The sequence below is a fragment of the Garra rufa genome, chromosome 8 (assembly GCF_049309525.1).
Source record: "Garra rufa chromosome 8, GarRuf1.0, whole genome shotgun sequence".
Taxonomy (NCBI): Eukaryota; Metazoa; Chordata; class Actinopteri; order Cypriniformes; family Cyprinidae; genus Garra; species Garra rufa.
The window spans coordinates 10,095,064-10,119,617 of record NC_133368.1 but is presented as its reverse complement, the minus strand read 5'-3'; the positions used below and the strand labels follow the sequence as shown (position 1 = coordinate 10,119,617).

Below are 24,554 nucleotides of genomic sequence, written 5' to 3'. Positions count from 1 at the left end.
ACATGGTTTAAAATAGTTCTGAATATTAAGATCTCAAGCTATTCTACTTGCACAATAAAAAAAAAGAAAAGAAAAAAAAACTGCCACTGATTTGAAGCAAACACTGGTGCTTCAAAACCTTCTTGAAAAGATCAAAAATGGCAGCACTTTTGCACTTCTTAAATGTTTTGTTGCAACACAGCATTTTGGGTGAACAGACTTTCAGTGGAGGGACAGAAATCGCTCATATTTGATTGAAAATATGAGCAAATATTTTATAGTTTGGAACAACATGAGGATGAGTAAATGTGACAGAGACATAGGTTTTTATGTACAGTAGTTTCAAGTAATTTACATTTGCTAGTATCTGTGACTCAAAAGATCTCATGAACTGGAATTTTTTTTTTTTTTTGGAATCACCAAAATACAACAAAATAATTAACAAACATGTAACATGTAACAAACATAGCTGTTACTATTTTAACAATCTTTAGTGCATAACACTTAGACTACCTGGTCCTCAGGATATGGATGTGTTGCATCAGACACATGTGATTACTGGTATGAGTTTCACTTATAGAAACCACACTGAACTTACAGCAACTATTTTCCGTGATGTAATGAGGAAAGTAAACCATGTGATGATTTGTACTGTGCAGTGTGAAAATATGCACATATCTTCTGTTTCCTGCTAGACAGAATAGATTAACAGTGCTCTTTTACATACGGATCCATTCTGTTTCGAGACTTAAAAATGTTGTTTAACTTTGGTTTTGTATAACCTGCAGAGAGAAAATCAAGAGACCCGTATAGACGCATACTCTGAAAACTCCTCTTGTGTTTGACGGGGTGTAGCAGATGATGTTGGTGCGAGATGATGCAGAGATGCATATACAACCTGACTTTCTCTCCTGTTAGACAAAGGATCATCACTACAGTTGGACACATGTGATGTAGACTGTCCAGGTGGTAATGTTAAATTGCATGTGTTGCTGTCACTAGAGTTCTGCTGTGTTTCTTCTGAGTACTGTACACAGACAAATTCACCACGCTTTAGAACACTGGGGTTTGGTGACGACAAGACAGATGTTGCTGTATACTGCAAATACAACAGGATAATCATTAATGCAGTACATTTAGATGTGCAGAAGTTAAGATTTTACTTTTTGACAATTTATGAGTTCGAATTTGAAATGGAGTGAGACGAAGAATGTGCTAAACTGTAAGTTAAAGAAATTAACCAGACAAGAAAATATTACAGAAAACTAACTTCTTAGCTCTTTTGTTTAAGGTTCCCAAGATGCTTTTGCTTGTAATTAGAAAATACAAATACATTTAGATTAAATAAAAAAAGTGTAATTTTAAACATTAATTGTAAATGTCAGTTGTATATCAATTTTAATATGTGAAAATAAGTTTTCACAAAAATGATTGTTAATTAAATTCTTTTCCATTTAATTTATAAAATCAAAATCAAGCTACAATTTTGCATCTTGCATACTGAAATGTAATTTCAAAGGCATTCAATTCAGTTCTGAATGGCACATTTACTGGTTGTATAAAAATAAAAAATGCACCTGCGCTCTTTGTGTGTTCTTTCTTCTTGAATCTGAAAATTATCATCAAAGGGACAAATTCAGAGTCAGGCCAACATATCAAAATCTCAAAATAATGTAAAATGACACAATGACTTACTTTTAAATCCATTAATACACATGATAGAGATGAGCATTACTATGAGAACCAGAATCACTACACCCAAACAGATGAAGAAATACGGCAGCCACCATGGATATGAATCCATGCTGCTATCGGTTTTTTCTCTTTTTGTCGTCACTAAGAAAAGGAAGACTAGTGTCATTTTCAAAAAAGAGAAACAATGTTTAGCTGGAACAGCAACATATCAGTCTTTGAATAGATAGAATCTGATCTTACTTTCAGTGCAAGACATGTTTTCTTCCCGCATGTCATCTGTAAAAGTTCAAAAAGGCCTTTAAACTATTTTAAATTCATTTGAAGTCACATTAAATTATCACATATAGTTTTTGAATCTCATTTGTTAACATAAAAAGTTGAAAGAAAATAATTACCTGAGACAGAAACATTGATATGATGGCTAACTGTTGACGATTTTGGTAACTGTAGTTCACATCTGTAGATACCATCATGATGCTTTGATATATTTGTGAAAGTTAAATATGAAGTTAGAATCTTTGGATCGGATGATGAATAGCTCTGTGATGTTGACATTTGATCTGCTTCAGACACTGGAATCCATTTGCTTAAGTTTTCTTTGGTCCATGTCACGTTGACTGTCTGATCATCACAATACACCAGATTGCAGGAGATCTTTAAAGGCTTGTTTAAACAGGTTTCATGGGCAGTCCCTCTCTGAACTTTGAAGACAGGACACTGGGAGCCATTACCTGAAATATATAACATTGCAGCAAATTTATTAAGACAACGACAACAGTAAACCGTTAACATAATTAAAAGATCATAAAATGCTATGGAACTGATCACACATAATCTACAAATGAAATGAGACTTTAAATCTAAACTAAACTGGTTTTAAACCATTGTTTTGTTTCTTAGGTTCACCTTTTAATTGAATAATTTACCTTTTGCTTTCCCACATTTTCTATTCCAATTCAATAAATGTTGTTTATGCCAGAACTAGTTTGTTAAAATCACAGCATCAATAGTCGATTTTTTCTTGGACAGTATACATGTAATAAACTCACCTTGTGCATCAGCGCTCATATGCAGGATGAAAATCACCAGCATATCAAGGAACAAAGCCATCTTTCTTAAGTATAGCCAATCCATCCTAAATACAAGCCAGGTATGTCACAGATGGTCTCAAAATATAAATTCCTCCAGTCTAATCCTTACAGCCACCATCCAAATCACACGACTGAACACTCATTATTGTCACTCTGTCATTGTGCTCTTCAATCATGTTCTTTCTTTTACTTGTGGTTTCCATTTCCTTTACCTACGCAGCATGCACTCATCCTGCTGTGTGTGCTTTTGCAAATGTATTGCGCTTCACGTGTTTTTGGACAGGAGAGTTTTGTTCAGTGGTTTTGTTTTTTGCATTTATGCACTTTTTACCACTTTGTTGTTTATTCAGTGTGACTGCGAGTGAAAAAATCACTCACTCACACATCCACATTGTGTCAAAATAATAACGTCAATTGCTATTTTTTAATAATAATTCTAAGAGCTAAGGCCTCTACTCTTACCTGGTTGAGGATGAAAACCCTCATTAGATTTTAAATGGCTTTTGTCAGAACTTTCAACACTTATTCGGTATCACTGCATGCAACCGTAAGTATGTGACTAGAAGAGCGCATTAAGTTTAAAAGTGTCTCCTGTTTCATTTAACTTATTCCCTCCGGCTTCAGAGATTAGATGGCGGGATCCTGGCCTGACAGAACCACCATAAACCATAAACTTAAACTTTCCCATAAAACCATAAACTTTCCCATAAACTTTCCCATCGTGTTCAGTGAGACCCACGCTTTGCACATTTTCTTTCCACTTACAGGAAGTCTTAGATGTGAAACTAAAATCTTTTGAAAGTTTTTTGGTGTAAAACATCTGAAAATACCCTATATGTATATGTATGCTAATATAATTACTTGTTCCATGGGTTTCAGGGTTTCCGCTTTCATCTGTACAGTGCATATGTATTTATTGACTCATTTAATGAAATTTGTGTGGGTTTATTTTTTTTTATAACCATGGTCTATTAGATAATGTGATAAGTAAGGAACAGTTTTCAAAGCCATAGAAAAAAGACAAACGTATTTCAGTAATTTAGAACAGTAAAATATAAGCATAAATTTGTATTAAATACAATAGCAATTTGTGACAATGTCTGATATATGTCACAAATGACAATGTGTAATTGTCACAGACAAAATCACAAGTGTAAGAAACAAAGCCACAGTTTCTAGTCAACGCCTCTAGGTACAAGCAGCACATGCCACGTCAACAACATACAAAAGGTGACAACCGACAGTTCTCACTTCTTCCTTTATTTCCTTTAGCAGCATTTTAGGCAAATGGCAAATTTCATCCATTTAAGGTATAAAGTGCAGCAGTATGTGTGTTCATGGCAAGCATATTTGTTTTGTATTAACGAATAAAGGATTGACCTTTATGAAGTTTTTGGCTTCCAGTTAAACCCCTTAAGTTAACTTTGGTCAGATATTTACATGCTCAGAATGAAGGACTTTCTGAAGGACACATCAGATCACGCTCCAAGGCTTCTGTATGTAAATATTAACCATACAGTTGCTCCTAATATCAAACTTCTCACGGCTGTTTGCTTTTTATGCAGTGACCAGATACCTGCCTGCACAGGAACTTGGACCACAGATGATTCTAGCTGACTCAAACTCTCCCATGTCTTCACACTGCTTTTCTCTGAGAGCTGTAGCTATTACAAGCTGAAATACCAAACAGGACAACACCAAGATGCCAACAGACCGCTCCTCTCCTTAGCCTAAATGTATGTTTAATGAATGTCCATTATGAAACACTTGCCAAACATGTTGCCATACTGAAATATTCTCTTGCGAAGAGCTATAGACAGCAATTACACGGTTTGTTTATTTGTGTGAAACGTGTGTGAGAAATGTGAAGGAACAGTGGATTGTTGGATAAGGGAGGTGGATAGGAGAGAAAGGAGGGCGATACAGAAAGAACTGGCACGTAGGAATGAAAAGGAAAGGGAAAATGATGAATGTGAAGAAAAAGTAATCGCACCACATAGACGCACTAACCCCTATGATGTATTTCTCTCTCCACATGTGCCACCGCCGTATCATCACTATCCCGTGGCTGAGATGCCGTAATGGGAAAAGACAATATGAGAAAGACTGGTTTAGAAGTAGGAGAACTTTGAGCAGTAATAAATATTTTGGACTGAAAAGGTGTGTGCGGTTTCAGTAAGCCTGTTTTATTTAGTTGCAGGAGAGTCTGTGCCTCACTTACCTGTTTTTGAAGGCCAGGGATCAGCAGTGGTCTGAAGTGGAGTTGTTTGTAAGAAGCTGTATTGAAATCACAGATTGGAGTGAGAAAGTTGATGACGTAAGATATAGTGAGAGTTTGGGGGCATTTATGTCAAGAGTGTAGGCATAACGTAGAGGTACAAAGTAGGGATGCACCGGTTGACCGGCCATAAATCAAAACCGGTTTTCGTTTTTATCCCGGCCGTTTTTTTTCCGGAAGTGTGTACGCGGGCTGCGGCATTCGATTCATTCAGAAACATGTCACTTGTGTGGAGGTTTTTCGAAATCTGTGAGCAGGACATGAAGATTGCAATCTGCAATGTCTGCAAAGGACAGCCGCTTTTCTGTGCTCGCTGAAGTTGCGCGAGCATACCTGTCCTCGCCCTGCACAAGCGCAGACAGCGAACGTTTGTTCAGCTCAGCTTCTCACGTGACAGATGAAAAAAGAAACAGACTTGTGACAAAGCTGAGATGCTTATTTTTGTAAAAAAAAAAAAAAAAAAAACAAGCATTATTTTACTTTTGAAAAGCCAAAAATAAAAGTCTGTTCTGTTAAGAATAATTATTAGCTATTATTTTACATTAAAATGCCTGTTGGCTTACTGTTTTACTTTACTAAAAGCATGTTTTACTTATTAAACTGTATTTAATGTCATATTTTTTATTTTTTATTTAATTTCAGATGTCAGATGCTATTGATTCAATAGCCAAAGCCAGTTTGGCCTGTTAAATACTAAATAAACATGTTGTTTATGTTGTTTACTTGCATAACTTCTTGTTTTTGAAAAAATCGGAAATCGGTATCGGAATCGGCCAGCTTGCTTGTAAAAAATCGATATCGGAATCGGCCATGAAAAATCATGATCGGTGCATCCCTAGTACAAAGAGTTCCCTTTCGGGAACTCTACACTGCGTCATCAAACGCTTTGGGGGAATGACATTGGCGAACCCGGCTCTGAATCAGTCTACAACCAATAGGATGACGGGAGTGAAGTATATAAGCACGTGCGTTTCAAACCGGCTTCAGCTTTTGTCATTCAGCGAAGCGCTCTATGTTGGTCTGTCTGTCTGGTTTTCATTGCTGCTTTTTTGTGCCAGTTTGCACAGCTTTTATTTGAGCAATGTCTACTAAAAGGGGAAAGAAATTTGTGGCGGTTCAGCAGTCACACAAGCGGTGTGTTCCTCCCTGCCAGCGATTCATCGTTGGTGGGGATACACACAGTTTGTGTGTTTTTTGCTTGGGAGCGGAGCATGCTCATTCAGCCCTCGAGGGGGCTGGCTGTCCGCAGTGTGAGCGCCTTCCGCTGCGGGTGCTCCATTCCCGGAGGGCTCTCTTCGAGGAGGGAGCCTTCACTAGCGTTCCTCGCGGGTCTGGCCCCGCTTCCGCTGAGGCGGAGCGGCAGCTGCACTCGTGGGGTTCGCAGCTTGATCTGCTGGAGGGAATGGAGACGGGTGATCCCCTATCTCCCTCCTCACCCGGCAGATCGGTTGATCTCCTCCTGGATGCGGAAGCCCGCACTGCGGTTTCTTCCCCACGGGAGGAGGTCTCAACACTTCAGCTGGCTTAACATCAGCTGGCCCGCCGAGCACAGTCATGAGCCGCATGAAAGCAAGCTAGATGAGCGCTTTCTGCAGACACACAAGCCACCTCCAGGGAGGAGCCTTCCGTTTTTCCCTGATCTCCACAGTGAGCTGTCGAGATCATGGGAAAAACCATTCTCAGCCCGTGTCTTCACCCCCTCCTCCGGTTACTACGGTAACGTAGGGGGGGTAGAGGAGCACGGCTATAAGATGATGCCCAGGGTTGAGCAGACGCTAGCAAGCTATCTGTCGCCCGCTGCGGCATCATCTTTGAAGGCTCCAACCTTGCCCACCAAGCCATTAAAATTAACATCTAGCTTGTTGGGCAAGGGGTACGCGGCAGCAGGTCAGGCTGGATCGTGCTTGCACACAATGTCTGTGTTGCAGGCTTACCAGGCTGACCTGCTTAAAGACCTAGATGAAGGCAGGGAGGTGAATGTGTCTGAGCTGAGGCGGACAGCAGATTTAGCTCTCCGCGCCACCAAGGAGACCGCCCGCACTGTTGGGCGGTCTATGGCAGCCCTGGTGGTCGCGGAGAGACACCTATGGTTGTCCCTGTCCGATATGAAGGAAAAGGACAGGGCCCTTCTGCTGGACACCCCGCTCAAGTCTCCGGGTCTGTTTGGTGACTCGGTTGAGGCCGTTGTCAGCAGATACCAGGAGGCCCGCAAACAATCTGCGGCCTTCCAGCAATACCTCCCTCGTCATGTCTATTCTGGGGCTGCTGGACGGGAGCAGCCCCAGCCGCGTACCAGCTCCTCACACCGCCAGACCCAAAAAGCTAGCGTGGCTGCTCACGCCCCTCCGGATAGATCTAGGGGGCAGGGCAGATCACGCTCTAAGTCGGGGGCCTCTAAGGCCAGGCCAGACCTGAGGGTCGTCCTTCAGTCAAAGAGGTCCTCGGCTAAACGGCCCTGACTTTTATGGCTCAGGGCCATCGAGGGCAGCCCCTCTCGGGGGAGAAGCGGGTCTACCACACTTTATGGTGCCCACTCTTCCTCGGGGCCCTCAGGAGACCAGTCAGCTAACCCTGCCAGTGTTTCAGGGCGCGGCAGTCTCCCGCAAACCTCTGCTGGGGTTTCCGCCCGACTTCGTAGCGGACTCAGTAAGTTTGTCACTCCTACGGGGGTCCTCAAAGCAATTAGTTCAGGTGTCGCTTGCCAGTCAGCTGTTACAGGCCACCGAATTAGTTCCTCAAACTCTACCAGAGGCCAGTCTCGGGAGGCTGGTTCCCTTAGTACATTTTTTAGCAGCGTGGAAACTACTGCCAAATGTGTCTTCATGGGTTCTCCGTACGGTAGAGAAAGGCTATCAAATCCAGTTTGGCGCTCCTCTGCCTCAGTTCAGCGGAGTATTTCCTACTCTTGTAGGCCCAGAGCAGGTTCTGGTGATGGAACACGAAGTAAATTCTCTTCTAAGGAAGGGGGCCATCGAGGTGGTCCCTCCTCAGCACAGAGAATCCGGGTTTTACAGCCGGTACTTCATCGTTCCCAAGAGGGCTGAGGCCCATCTTAGATCTCAGGCTACTGAACCGCTCAGTCATGAAGCTGAAGTTCAGAATGCTAACTGTCAAGCAGGTCGTGTCTCAAATCAGGTCCGAGGACTGGTTTGTCACGATAGATCTCAAAGATGCATATTTTCATATCTCCATCCTTCCTCAGCACAGGAAGTTTCTCAGGTTCGCTTTCAGGGGCGAAGCTTACCAATATCGAGTTCTTCCTTTCAGCCTAGCACTCTCACCCCGCACATTCACGAAGTGTGTGGATGCTGCGCTGGCTCCTCTGCAACTCCAGGGCATCCGCATACTCAACTACATAGACGACTGGCTGATTTTAGCCAGTTAAGAACAGGTAGCGGCTCAGCATCGAGATGTTGTTCTCGCTCACATGAAAAGAACTGGGGTTGAGGCTCAACGCCAAGAAAAGTGTGCTGTCTCCAGTACAGAGAACCACTTATCTAGATGTGGCGTGGGATTCGACCACGATGCAGGCACAAATGTCTCCTGCTCGGATTGAGTCGATCCTTACTGCAGTCAATGTGGTCAAGCTAGGCCTTTCACTCACTGTCAAACAGTTTCAAGTACTGTTAGGTCTCATGGCAGCAGCAGCCAACGTAATACCTTTTGGCCTGCTGCATATGAGGCCACTACAGTGGTGGCTCAAGACCAAGGGATTCTCCCAGAGGGGAAATCCGTTCTGCAGGATCAAGGTCATGCGGCGTTGCCTTCGTGCCTCAGACATGTGGAAGAAACCTTGGTTCCTATCTCAGGGCCCGGTCTTGGGAGCTCCATGTCGCCGCATCGCGCTAGAGACGGATGCATCCCTCACCGGGTGGGGAGCGGTCATGAGTGGCCGCTCGGCCTCCGGCCTATGGACCGGTCGCCATCTCTTGTGGCACATCAATTGCCAAGAGATGTTAGCAGTGTTCAAGGCCTTGAGGCATTTCCTCCCAGACCTGAGAAACCATCATGTGTTAGTTTGCACCGACAACACAGCGGTAGTATATTACATCAACCACCAGGGAGGTGTGCGTTCACGCCCCTTATTCAAGCTGGCGTACCATATCCTCCTGTGGTCCCAAGGGAAACTCCTCTCACTGAGTGCAGTTCATATCCCTGGGCATCTGAACATAGGGGCAGACATCCTATCGAGGCAGGGGCCGAGGCCCCGGGAGTAGAAACTTCACCCCGAGGTGATGAAGCAGATATGGAGAGTGTTTGGCCAAGCTCAAGTGGACCTCTTTGCGACTCAGGAGACTTCGCAATGTCCCCTCTGGTACTCTCTAGCGCCTGGACGCATGGTACAGACATGGCCGAGGCTTCGTCTGTACACTTTCCCCCCGATCGCGCTGCTCCCAGGAGTTCTAGAAAGTAGTAGCCCCGTACTGGCCGGCCCGAGTATGGTTCTCGGACATTATTTCCCACACCTCATAGACAGTGGTTTCTCAGCTGAGGTTGTTGAGACCATCCTTCACTCTAGAGCTCCCTCTACAAAGAAACTTTATGGCCTTAAGTGGAAGGTTTTCACTTTATAGTGTGAAGAGCGACACGCTGACCCAGTTCACTGCCCGGTTGGTACAGTGCTGGAGTTTCTGCAGTCTCGCCTCTCCACAGGGTTAGCCCACTCCACCCTGAAGGTTTATGTGGCGGCATTATCGGCCTTCCACACCCCTCTTGGTGGCGTGTCAGTGGGCAAGAACCCCTTGGTCATACGTTTCCTTCGTGGTGCACTCAGGATAAGGCCTCGGGTGATACCCAGAACCCCTTCATGGGATTTCGCTGTGGTTCTTGAAGCCCTCTCTCGGCCTCCATTTGAGCCCATTGAGGAGATTTCAGATCGCTTCCTTACAATTAAGACGGCGCTGCTGTTGGCTCTTACTTCTCTGAGGAGAGTAGGAGACCTTCAGGCCCTTTCAGTGGCCCCTTCATATATTGACTTTGCGCCCGGTTTGGCCAAAGCATTTCTCTACCCTAGACCAGGTTATGTACCGAAGGTCCCAACAGCGGTACTACAGCCAGTCACCCTACAGGCCTTTTATCCTCCTCCATTCGTGGAGAACGACCATTGGAAGTATAACTGTATGTGTCCAGTGCTAGCACCCAACCCCCCCCCCCCCCCGTCCCTTATTCGCCGCCCTTCTCCAGGCTTCTGACGGGAGTGGGTGTGTAGGGGAGAGGAGGGGCGAGTAAACATCTCGGGCTGGCGGCGTGTGATGAGGGACACGTGAATGGAAAGAAGCCTCATCACCGCCGCTGTTTAAATGCCGAGCGCACCTCTCCTCAAGAGACCGGTCTCTCCCCCGTGCATGCACGCTGGTGTCCTTGCGGGTCCAGGAAGGGGTGAAGAGGGAATCCCGCGCTGCCAGGAGGACGAGCCGCCGGACCCGTGGTCCGGCTGAAGACCGCACCAGAGACGGCCGACGGGCCAGGATTCCGGGCCGTAGATTCCCCGCTGGAAGCACCGTGAAAGCTCGAGAGGGACGAAGCCGCAAGAGATGCCGCCGCCCCTAGCACCCCGGTCCCAAGCGGGGAGCGCGTGCGGCCGCCGGACTCCGCCCCTTACCTGGACCCTTCCCTATCGAACACTACCCATCCTTCACGAAACCCCAGCACTCGAGGACACCAGATCCCCCTTTTATTTGGACACTTTATTCCCCTTTTGGACACTTTTCTTTCATTTTCTGTTTAATAAAAGCCTCTCCGAGGCCTGACGCCACACCCACTGTGTCTGTCGTTTGCTCCTCCCGCCACACTATTAAAAGATGTAAAGAATTGAAAGCCTTTAAACTTCAAGCTGAAGCTTTGTCGGTTCAATGAATTATCATCAAAAGAGAATGTCTCAGAAGAAGAAAAAATGGAGTTGGATAAGATCAATTTTCAAATCAATGAACTAATAATATTAATTGTATCCTCTGTTTGTTTGATGGCTCAGGAAATATTCTCTGTTATGAGCAATTTTTGACTTTCCATTGTTTCCTGATTCCTCCAAAAGAATTTAATAAAGTGGTTAAAGCAATTTCACCTGGTTTAATTCACCTTGTTAAAAGTCATACTTTATTTAATCCAAGGAGTTCAGTTGTTACTCTGTCTACTTTGCTATTGGAAGGCGTTGATCTGTTAGACAAGAAATGTAATAATAGGCATGTGCCAAATTTTTCAATTCAAAAGGAAAATTTCTTCAAGAGGAAAGTTCTACTGGAGGTTCTTGGTTGATGATATAGACTGGAAAAGATCCTGGCTTTTACCTGGGAAATATTGTATTTCTAATAAGGCAAAGGAAACACATTTTAAAATTTTACATAAAATATATCCTGTTAATTCTAATGTTTCTAAATATTTGGACATTGACAGCTCATTTCTTTTGGCAAACAAGCAGAGGAGACTTTAGTACATCTTTTTTTTTTATTGTCCTTTATCCAAGCAATTTTGGTCTGATCTAGATTCTCATGTATATGACTCTGCCAACGTTGTACACTCCCTTAGTTTAAAAGATATTATTTTTACTATAATAATTCTAAAAATAAACCCCTAGAACATATTATAAACTTTTTTATTTTATATGGTAAATTTTTCATTTGCAAATAGTTAATAAAATCACTTCTAAAATCTTTTCATCTTATAAAGAATAAAAAAAAACAAAAAACTAAGATTCCTGAAATATTATACAGAGGTATTTAAAGAAAACCTGTGTATGTAGATGTTTTCCTTATATGTGTTTGTTTCAATTTCTTTGTAATATCATGTAATGTCATTCACATTCTGGTGTTTTCAATGTTTATTTACTGTTAATGTGTATACATTTGTGTTTGTCATTAATGTTTAATTTAAAATCATTGGTGATTATTTTATGGATTTGTATGTGATGCCTTTGCTATGTTCTTTTTGTACTATCTGTTCAAGCAAGAGCAAGGACGACTGGAAAGCAGTATGGAAGCAGCCTGTGTACAAGTTAAAGCCAAATGAAATTCCCGTGTCTCGCCAGAAGATGGTGACTTCTCTCATAGAGCAGCTTTTTTTTTCAGTGTAAACTCTAAAAATAGTTCAATCCAAAAGTGTTGTTTAGTGTAAAAATTTTTTAAAATGATCCGATAGACAGTAATACACTTTTTTGGCTAAAGGTTGCAGACTTGCCTTTTATTGGCTTTGGCTGAATCATCCATTAAATCATTTTATAAAGCGCTCGTCCATGGCATACATCGTAATGCAATGTAGATATAAATTCATTGTAAATTGATTATAAAACTGTATAATTAGAGTTTATACATAATTTCCATGACAGAGTTCATGATAAATCTTTTAATCTTACTAATGGATTTGCCAGTTTGCTACTTTCAAATGATAATTAAACAGCAAGCACAAACTATGCAAAAGCAGCAGCCCTTCCAGTGCACATATTCAGTCACTCATTTTCATCCACCCTTTCAAGTGAACTGTATTAGCGGCCTAATGCAGGAAATAATGAATGAGGGTATAGGGGGTGGTTTTGGATACAGCAATAGATATTGCATTGCGGTCCCTGCAGTTTTCAAAAAAGATCCAGAGGCAGAATATAACACCGTGGTAAATGTGATAGAAAAAAAAATCCCTCGCTTTCACACTTTGGTGGTGCATCGCTGTTGTTTTATATGAATGAGTGGGCAGGATGATTTTTACAGAATTTTGTAACAAACTAGTTAACAAAAGCAACCACAACAGTCTGGTTAAACATAATTTTCTCAAAAATACACACATTTACAGTTGCAATTAAAATTATTCAACTCCCTTGACCTGCAAGACATTTTGCTGAAGAGAACAAAATTTTATGAAAACAATTCAACAAAGGCATCACACTATTGGAGAAGGTTTATTAATACACATTTGAGTAATTCTAAGGACATAAGTTGATGAATAATAATAATAATAATAATAATTTAAAAAAAAACGTTTGTATTCCAAATTATTCAACCCCCAAAAGTCAAATTTGGTGCTGAATCATTTATTCTTTAAAAACACCAATGAACAATGCTTGGAAGTGCTGCAATCTTGGCCCATTCCTCACCTAAAAAAAGCTTTCATCTCACAGATAATCTGTTTCACTTTGCCACTGCTTTTTCCAAATTCAGCCAAATATTTTCAATGAGAATTAAATCTGGAGACTGAACAGGCCACTCAAGAACATTCTATGCCTGATCCCTGAACCAAACATTAGTAGATTTAGATGTTTACTTTGGGATGATTGTCCGGCAGGAAAGTCCTTTGATCATTAGCGTCAGTCACTACACTGAAGGCATCACAATTCTTGACAACATGGCCTGATACTTCCATGACAAAAACAATCCATGATATCCCTCATACAATCATGATTTCCACTTTTTGCTACAATAAACAACCTCATAACAGTCCTGGCCCATGCACCTTCATGTTTGACCATGGATCTGGTGTTCTTCTGCTTATGAGCGTTGCCCTTTTTTGCACTAGACATACTGCTGATCCATGAGTCCAAAATGTTCGAGTCAGGTCACATCACTCCATAAAACATTCTTCCAGAACTCCAGAGTCTATCCAAATGAATTTTAGCATTTTAAGTCTGTCTTTTTGTTGTTCTTGGTCAAGAGTGACATTTAGAAATATGCCTCAATATAGCCATACTTGTCTAGTGTTCTTCCTCTACACTGAATTGAAATGTTTTTCCTCCTTTCGTGGGGTCATCTTGCAAGTTTTAGCTGTACATTGCAAGTTTCTCTCGGTTGCTCTGATCAAACATTTTATGATATTGTGTGATTTTTGTTTAACACCCTAAAAGGTTTTCTGGTGCTACACACTTTTAACTAAGGAATACAGCTGCCAGCTGTATAGGAACTTTTAATGTCTTGGAAATATTCATGTAGCTTTCTAATATAATAAAACTATTTCTTCTCATTTTGTGAGAGCTGTTGACTTATTGCTACTCCATATTTGTCACTTCACTTCAGCACACACATGGGCTAAATGTATGTACTGTATAACAGCCCAAGCTAATTCAGTTTTTTTTTAAGTTTCTAATGAGTTTCTAAAGGCTTAATTGTGTTTTAAGACAATTAGTCACAAATAAGTGACTTAAATACATCAGTGTTGAATAGGGGTTGAATAATTATGACAGGTGTGTTATTAAAAAAATCCTATAATTCAAAAACATTACATTACATATTGACTTTATTACTTTTAAAATGTCAGTAAACTGCTGTAGATACAATTTTTATAAAGTCCTTGATTATTAGAAAAGCTTGTATTTGTAAAGTACTGCAGTCTCTGTGGGGTTGAATAATTTTGATAGCAACTTTACATATTATACATAATAATGTAGCACAGTTTGTGCTGAATACAATGCAATTAAACTATAGTCATCTCTATGAGCAACTGAAAAAGACATGTCAAAAATTTGGCCCCAAAGACTGCCCTTCCATGCATCAGTTCTGGTAGGTACTAACCACTGCATACCAGAAAACACCTCACAAGACTTGTCATTTAGCTATCACTGACTTTTGTCAGAGTCACTGAGATATTTTTGCTTGCCCATTTTTAATGCTTTCAACACATAAACCTGAATAATTGACTGTTCCCTCGCTGCCAAGTATACCCCATCCTCTGACAGGACCCATTGTAACTATAATAAATGTAATTCACTTGACCTGTGAGTGGATTTATTTGTGATTGTTCATTTTGCAGATGATTTCATTATGTACATGTGCTCTCTGGGTATTGATTGCTAAGGCAAAAAAGCCATATGATATTGGAGAGGGGCTAATCAAGGAAAAAAGGTCAGAAACCACTGCCCTAGAGGACGCAGTGTCTTGTTTCCACCTCAGGGAACCATGGTTAGGCTACATTTGTAATCTATGTTTTAAAGCTGAATAAGCAGTCCAGTTTTTGCTTTTAAATTATTCAGACACAAATGGTTTTACAAGAATTATTACTGACGCATAAAACCTAAACTCGACTCTCAAAGTTATTACATATCAATGTTAAGGATCTGCTAACAACAAATAAATTTAGTGTTACTTTACATAACCCGGTTCTGATTGAGGGGAAATGTGAAGGAAAATTCTGTTTAGTTCACTCTCAGTTCCTTTGCATTTCTCTCTCTCTCTTTGAGAGGTGCATACTGGGAGTGCGTATACGTGGGAGTGGAGCGTGTTGGTGTTTAAGCGAGTGCAAAACTTGGTGCTTTTTGTCTTTCTTTAATTTTGTTTTCCCCCTTTTTTTGGCCAATATAATTTCAGACTTGAGCTGTGTGGTGCAATTTTGACTTAGCGTGGTTTTCTTTGTCAACATGGCTGAACCTGGTCAAGGCATACCACACCTGGCATACACCTGGTTGCAGGTGTATGCCAGAACTTGGTGTAAGCGTGGAAGAGGTACTTGTACTTTCGTTTCGACAGCAAGTTTTTGACCTAACCTGAACGCACTTTAGAGATTTCTTTTCATGTCAATCACTGAGAGAATTTTTATATGCAGGCCCGTAGCCAGCCTAGCAAAAGGGAGGGGGGGGGGGGTATTTTTTCAAGAAGTGGACCTTTTTCAGTTCCCATCCATTTAGTATCTAATTATGAGTTTCAAATAGCTTAATTAATTATGATTACTTCTCTGTCTGTTGGTATTTTAATAAGCATGATTTTTGATGCACCAAAAATATTTACTGCAATGTTGTCAAAGATTATGTATCACCTTCTTCAGTAAATATACACAAATAGCTAAAGCAATTAATTAACATTATATAATGCAATACATGCACAGATCCTATATACTGACATACATTCAATTTTGTTTATGTTTGTAGGATTTATAACCATCTGGGCCTAAGCCGAAACATCAGGGGTTAATGGTGGTGGGCGGGGGCTCCTATCATGGTGGCGTAAGCCCTTTAATTTTAAAGTTAAATTAATTAATTTGGTGCACTTTGAGAGTTCGAAAATAGTAGCTCTAACCCATGTTCAGTGTGCAAATTGAACAAACAAAAAAAGTCAATGACAATCTGAAAAAAGGATCTTTGACCCATGCTACATCCCTCAACTAAGTTTCCTGGGCCCCATAACCTCAGTGTCCTCTTTTTCAAAACACAAACATCAAGGAAAGGAAAGGAAATTTTATTTAGCTATTTAGGCCTACATAATATCTACATGGTTTTAAAAATCAAATATAAGGTTTTTTGTTACATGCAGAAATAGAATTAATGTGGAATGAGCGGGGTAGAGCAATGTCTAGTAACATATTTAAACTGATATAATGATTTACAGCTCTAATAATTTTCATCAAAAACAGTCACATCTGTAAAACCTCATTTTTATACAGTGAAATGTATTAAAAGTAACCCTTGGTGTTACTGTAGCATTCATAATGATAACTAGTAAAAACACACACATAGGCATATAGCACCTCAATACTATGGTATAAAAATTAATTTTAGGTATTTGTATGAAGAACAGGGGTCTTAGTATTAATGCACAAATGCTATAGATTAATCACTAAATACTGTAGTTATATCACATTACTCCTTTAATACATTTAATACATTTCTACATTAAAATGTAATACAATCTGTAGCCGTAGACCGAGTGAAACAAGCGGTTCTGTCCAAACAAAGATGTGAGGAATGATCAACAACAGTCAGCCGCTGATATGCCTCAAAATGGATCTAATGTTACAGCATGCAAGAGGAGTAGAGGCTGAAACGTCATCAAAAGAAGAAGATTAGTCAGATGAGGAGAGTGAAAGCGATGACAATGTAAACACGGGTGAGAACTGGATGTAGTTCTGCTTTTGGTGCGCGTCTTCCTGACAAAATTAATAATGTAGATGAAATTAAGGAAGGAGATAAAATAAAAATACAGGCTGTTGAGGAAGACTCAGGAGATGAGTTTGATGGAATGTCACAATGTAGCCTACTAATGAAGAACAGAACACAATATGACATGGCAAAAGTTAATAAAGGACATATGTACACCGTAGAACAAATCATATAGGTAAGTGACTTTTTTGTGGCTTCTGTTATGTGGCCAAGAAAAGTGCTTACTGTAGTGACAAAGCGCGCGCTCGCTCTCGCTCTCTCTCTCTGTGTGTGTTTCATTAATGTAGGTGGCTCTTTTGAGCGTCTGTCACCGAGTAGCCCCTGAATCGTTTAGTGTCACTGGAGAAGAACAAACAAGAGCAAGGGGTGACGGAAGTGTCTTACTCAGAGACCGCAGATGAGGCTCATGTATAGACATGTTTTCCCGTCACTTCATTACGATAGCTGTTGTTTATTTTCTTCTCAGCAGTGGGACTGAAGGTAAGCGATTTACCTCTTTAGAACATATTTGATTCAATATTCGTGGTAAACATTGATAGAAATGCAAAAAACAAAACAAAAAACTTTTAATTATAAAAAGGGTTAGCCAAAGTGATAGCTATGTTATATGGTGACAGGTTAATAGTGTAGGTAAGATACTTTGAATAAGATTTAAGTATACAAACAGGTTAGCCTACCTGCATTCTCAGTATCAACACCACTTTTCTAAACGTTAATTATAACTATAAAGTAAAATCATATTCTGCTTTAATTGAATGCAACCAGACCGAAATTATATTGTGTAGTTACGACTTTGCTTAATGCGTTTATTCCCTCTGATATCGTTTAGTTTCCGTTTGATGCGTAGCTATGGGGCACTAAGGGCGTGGATGCTTGTTAATACAAATTATCCAGTTGTTACATTAAAAGAGAAGACAGTAGGCTAAACTTAAAAAAAGAAGACAGTCCGGTGGGGGAGAGCAAAGTTCTTCATGTGTAGGTGTACATAGGCTGTCAAGGCTATTTTATTCCATTTAAACATCGGGTAAAGTGCATTATGTGGCACCTTTAATATTATGTTAAGAGATCAGTGGGCTTGCTGCGGTTATTTAAATAAGAGTCCTCAGTCCCAGACCAAACCTAAAATATGTGGACAAGGCAAAATAATTTAATAATTATAATATGACCGGGTGGTGAACCTATGAACCGAAATCATATTTAGACATTTCTCCATGCTCTGTACACATGCTGTGTAATCATATCTATCCTTACAAGTACAATTTTGGCTGCATTATTTGTGTCCCCTGACTGTATGACTGACTGATCTTGTTATTTATGGTCACCAGCCACAAGCCCTGTGAATGTGAGTGTGACTGTGGATGCCATCCCTGTTGCTGGACGTCTCAAGGTTACCCTGGCGACTTGCACAACTTCCAAAACGAAGCCTGCTGCTGAGGTGTCATGGAATTTGGGTACTTTATCAGATTCTGTGAAGGTATCAACCAACACTGTGAAACATCTGGACGGGACGTTCACAATCGCAAGCAGTCTGATTGCCACTCCAACTGCACAGATGAATCAGCAACTTGTCCAGTGTGTGATCAGACATGCTGCCATCAAGGAGAAACTGGAAATTGATCACAAGATACTTGTGCACTGTAAGTGGCATGCGCCTTTATAAGAAAACCCAAACATTTCACACCCTTAGACATCTGATTGTGAAAGTTTATCAGGGTTTTAGCAGGTTCTCTGTTATTTAGAGGCCACTTCCTGCCTCAGCTTGTTGACGGTAATTGGTAAATTAAAAGGGAAGTGCTATAAAAATGACAACACTTATTTTCCATTGATCCATAAACACAAACAGAGGCACTTTGGATAAAAGTGCCTACTAAATATAAGCAAAAATACTTGTATTAGTTTTTAATGTGACAGTGGAATCCCACTTATTCATTAAAGGGGTCATCGGATGCCCATTTTCCACAAGTTCATATGATTCTTTAGGGTCTTAATGAAAAGTCTCTAATATACTTTGGTTAAGAATTCTCAACAGTAGTGTAAAAAACACCCTTTTACCTTGTCAAGGACTCACTCCATCCAGCTCACTCTCTGTTCAGACACAAAAACTGTACGTACAACCTGAGATATAACAGAGCGGATAGCATCATCACACATAGAAAAAGGTTCTTCAACAGTTTCTTCCCCGCCACAGCCAGACTCTGTGGCTAAACAAAAACATTAAACATTTAAAATAACACCACACTACCTCACCTCGCTGGTAATGTATAAGGTGGTTTTCTGTGAAACAGAAGAAAATGTGTAATAATATTCTTTCTTATGTGCAATAATATCCATCCTATGTGCAATAATATCCTTTCCTATGTGCAATGATATTCTTTTTGTGGAAAAGTAAAAAATGGTGCAATAGCAAATCTTTGCAATGCTATAACTGTGAAATATCTGTAATCCAACTTGGACTAATTTTTGACCAGTATTAGTACCTGCATTTAAAGAAAAAACACTTATGTCTTAAGACTCTATTTATTCATAGATACTTTATTTAGTTTATAATGTTATATTTTCTTTTTTCTTTTCTTGTTGTGTCTTTCTTATTCATCTCTTAACTTCTTTAAACATGACTCAGAGAGCTCTGCACTAGAATTCCAATGTACATGGGACTGTTGGTTTTATGTGTAAATGGCAAATAAAAAATCTTGAATCTTGAATCTCTGCTGAGGAATTACAAGCGGTATATTTACTTTAGCAACGTTTATCGGCAAAACTTGCCAACAAGCACATTACTAGGAAAGGTCATTTGCAAAGATGCCTAAAAAACCCTTGTACTCACTTCTGCTGTGGGTGAAGCTGCTTCACGAATGATTCACACAAACATAGATGCATATGTAGATCAGGATCGGCGCTTTCTTTTTAAAAATGAAAGTAACGGTGTCCTCTGCCTCTTAAGCGGCTCAGATGTCGGGAGTAAATGACGACTGCTATGTTCATTATTACATCAAACAACCGAACACCTTAATCGCTTAATTAGAGTCTTCCTCTGCACTTAAGTCGACACAATCGTATCGCGTGTTTCAGCTCGGTGAGGGCGGGTTTAAGGTAAGATGCTCATGTCAATCAACTGTGTTTCGTCACAATGACAAGAAGCTGAGAATGACCTGATTTTAAAGAGAGGATATTACTTTTAAAGATTAAAAAAATACCACTGGGTGTATTTTTATCATTGTAGGGTGGTTGTGTACACAAACTGCCAACACACATTAATGTTCAAACAACATGTAAAAGTAGTTTTGCATCCGATGACCCCTTTAAGTATATCCTTGTGAAAAAGAAGTACACTTTAGCATACAAGAAAGAGTTTTTATGGAAGAAATAATATAATTTAAATGAAAACATTTGCAGACACATCACTGATTGTTATTTACAATTAAATAAAATGTATTATACTTACATATCTTTATATGTAATTTCATAGTTCGTAAGCCATCTGAATTTGTTTAGTTGGATTGTAATTAGCATATATGTGGTATCTTTGAGGTCAAATGTTTGTGTTTCTATGTTTTAAAGATCCACCTCAGCTGGTATTTGTGACCCCTTTCAAGGATGGCTCTAATGCTGAGGTGTATCAGTGTGAGGCAGATGCCAATCCTGAAGCTACACATTTCAGATGGCACAGGTATGAAAACAATCATTAAAAAAAATATTTTTTAGTAAAAAAATTCCTGTATGTTCATAAAAAGAAGAATCATAAAAAGTGCATTTTGTCTAGAAAAAAACAAAACATAACAATGACTGAATGTGCACTTAAAATATTTTACATACACTTGATTTATAGTATTGCGTGTCATTATCTGGATGATCCATACATTTTTAATTACTAACAACTTGCAGATTCAGTAAGATGTAACAACTGAATGTGTAATGCATGACAATGAATAAAGCAACATAGACGCAAACAGGAAGTGGTTCAATAGGGAAAAGAATTGTATCCAAACATTTGGATTTTACTGGATCTGTTATTAGAAAGTAAAAGCAGCACAACTCAACTGACTGGTGATTTGCATAGTTTGCTTCCTTGAAGCAATGCTGAGAGTGACCTATCAACAGCAAGGTCAATGTATTGAAGTTCATTTGCTTTTATTTGGTTTGCAGATGCGTTCTTCACAAACTGACATACAGAATTTGTGACCACGGACCTCAAAACCAGTCATAAGTAACACGGGTATATCTGTAGCAATAGCCAAAACACTGTGAAACCAGAGTGATCAATTTTTATTTTATGCCAAAAAGCATTAGGATATTAAGTAATGATCATGTTCCATGAAGATATTTTGTAAATTTCCTACTGTAAATATATCAAAACGTAATTTTTATTTCATAATGTGCATTGCTAAGAACTTTTAAGGCTATTTTCTCAATACTTTGATTTTTTTGCACCCTCATATTCCAGTTTTTAAAATAGTTGTATCTTGGCAAAATTTGCCCTATTTTAACAAATCATACAACAGAAAGCCTTTTTATTCAGCTTTCAGATGATGTATAAATCTTAGTTTAAAAAATAAATTACCCTTATGGTTTGTGGTCCATGGCCACATATCTACATTATGTAAGTCAGCTTGTGAAGAACGCATCTGCAATGTAAATAAATGACTGCTGTGAAATTAACATTTATGTACAGAACAACTTGGAAAAAGTTAGCAAAAAAACTTTTTGGTTTTGTTTTCTAATTTAGGCCCTAGTATTTCACTGTCTTTTTTTTAAAATTCTTTTCTTTTAATTCTTTTCTCTTGTTCGTGGAGTAGCACGCACCAGACTATCCCTAATGATGCCATTAAAGCAGAAGGAAATAAACTTTACTTCTTGAAACTGACCTCTGACCTGAGCGGCCTGTATATCTGTGAGGCTTCAAACGAGTATGGCAAAGGAATCGGCTCACTCTACTGGCAAAAAGGTGAATTCCTTGGTTTACTACAAAAATTAAAAGTTTATTTTTAACTTAGATGTAGGGGTGTGACGAGATCTGACTGGTCTCGCGAGAACGTGACGATATCATGGCAAAACATTTTGCAGTGTTTACATTAGAGCTGCATGACTAACCATTAAAATATCACAATCTCTATTCAAACACCCACGCAATCTTATTCATGAATGACAACGAATGACAACGACATTCAAATCTGTATTTCTGCTGTTTCAGAAAGCTACACAAACAGATTTTTTTTTAACTTTTTAACCACATAATAATCATTATTTCTTTGTTACACACATTTAAATAACATAAATACTGGGATAAAAGCTTATAGTTTGGGTATAAACGAAAACGAAAGTAGGCTATCTTCTAACACGTATGTAGAGTAACGCTTGTCCTCTTCCGCCAGGAGGTGGCAACAACTGCACGTTTAAAAAAGTATTTGTCATTGAATCATACATTCAAGAGATTCCAATAGTGAAACAAGCCTTTATTAATTGAGACACTGACTCCTTCATTTATTTTTTTTATTTTGTTTTTTTGTTCAAATGTAGACTTAAGCAATGAACATTATGTCAGAACCACTAGTAAATTATGTAATTTTGTTTGGATTTCTAATCCTTTTTTTTCTTCAGAATGGAGATCTCCAATGTATAAAAGAAAATTGTTTTTCAATTTATCCAGAATCATGCAGCATTAGTTTACATGTTTATTACTGCATATAATTCATTAAAATAGAAGTTTAATTTCATAAAGTACAAGTTCATATCAAAATGCACCTGTATTTTTTGCATTATTTTTGTTGACATCATTGAGGATTTCTTTAAAAAAGTTTAAAAATCTTGTCTGGTCTCGTTCTTGTGAGATAAGTTTCTCATTGCACCCCTACTTAGATGATAACCTGCTATTTTTTTGGTGTGCATGTGCATGTGGAAGATACAGGAGTTTGTTTAGACTACATCATTTATCATGTGCTATCTGTTTTCTAGGACAAAAGCCAGAAGACAACCATTCTGAGTTCTGAGTCCTTTATACTGGATGTAATTTAACATTTTCTCAGTGTCATCAAAGCACCTTTAAGGAAACTCAGGAATGAAAGCTGCAGCTTGGCAACAATTATATTATGCTTCTTAAACTCAAATCATGCTAGAATCTATATTATCAGTACATATGAGCATTGTAGAGTAAGCAAACAGCTGATTATGATAATGCCTCTATCAACAAGGTGACATTTACCCAAAAGGAAGATGAAATATTGCCATTTTCAGGATATTGTTTTTTAATCTCTGTATGAGTGGACCGTCTACCTTGTATAGCCTCTGAACATTATGTTTCTTTAAATTACTTGTTTCAATTCCTGACAAATCTGCTAGTAAAATTGTTTTGTTATATCTATATATATATATATCATAATTATATTGGCTGGTTCTATATTAGCCCTACTGACCCTTCACTGGACGGACAGTTAAGAAAATGGGTGAATGGGGTGTATTTGTAGAGTTGGATAATGAATAACTAATCACCATGTGATAATCAAGAGCAAATTCGAGTCATTATTTAATAGATCTAAATATATTTTGAAACTAACCTGCTCTGGAGCAGTTTTTCACATTGAGCAAACATTTTCTCATGCTTTCTCATGAGAGATAAGTAGTTTGTGAGAAGGAAATACCATATTGTGTTCTCGCTTCCCTGTTAGAACTGCCCTTGCTGCAGCTCAGTAGTCTGTACAGTACTGCCGAAATTCAGCTGAAGTAAACTGTGGCTATGGCTCCCTCGTAATACAACATGCACTTCAGGCTGCTGAAAACTTTGGAAGCTGAGGGTGAGCTATTTTAATGTTACACAATTACTAGTCAACAAATACAACTACAAACTTGCACCAGGGACCAGCAGGCAAAGGGTTAGTGATTAAGTATTCTCTCCTGTGTTTTATTTTGAGGGCCCTACAATATTTCCTGCCACCGAACTGACATCCTTGCCCTCTGGCACACTTGTCAAGGCCCTGATGCCCTAAATGAGCTCAGATTTACACATTCTCCCTCACTGACTCATGAAGACAAGTAGGAAGCAGTATGATAGCATCTCAGATGAAAGGTATGTGCTTGGGCAACACTTTGTGAGAAACTTCTATCACTGCCTGGAGATCTGCATCTCTGTCTCTCTAATGGCATCTAGATAGGATTGCATCAGCTCCTCAAGTTACAGCCTTCTCTTAAGTAGCACTGTTCTTTAGGAGGAAGTGTGTCCGCTACCGCTAAAGAATTTACTAGGAATATGCATCACTTTCACATTTAAGTGAATAAAGTGCATTAGATGCTGACCCTACTGGGACACGATCAATATCATCATTTCACGAGTTCCCACTTACATATAATTAGCTGGAGTATGTAAGCATGTTTGGCGTGCTGTCCGGGGAAGGGCTCCGAGCTCGGGAATGGCCCGAACCTAGAGTACCCCCCCCCTATGTATATGTGTAGAAGGAACTCGGAGTGAGGAGATGGGGTGGTGGAGGGATGCTGATAATCCGTCAAATGGGTAGAGGTGAGTCGGCTGTATTTATGCATGATGTAGATTGGCTTGAGTGAGTACCAGCTGTGTTAATTAGGCTAAGTATCTGACGTGCTCCTCCCGAACTTTGCTTTAAGAAACATCATTTCACGAGTTCCCACTTACATATAATTAGCTGGAGTATGTAAGCATGTTTGG

At 39.6% G+C, this 24,554-nt stretch overlaps 1 protein-coding gene across 1 annotated transcript; it reads left to right on the top strand.

The window, feature by feature from the left end:
* Positions 1-17,231: 17,231 nt before the first annotated feature.
* On the top strand, positions 17,232-23,242 carry LOC141341232 (nectin 1a-like). Its single transcript, XM_073846384.1, has 5 exons — positions 17,232-17,365; positions 18,211-18,522; positions 20,444-20,552; positions 21,679-21,827; positions 22,835-23,242. Exons 1-5 carry the CDS (start codon positions 17,302-17,304, stop codon positions 22,867-22,869), a joined length of 669 nt encoding a protein of 222 aa, XP_073702485.1. The 5' UTR covers positions 17,232-17,301; the 3' UTR covers positions 22,870-23,242.
* Positions 23,243-24,554: the final 1,312 nt, after the last annotated feature.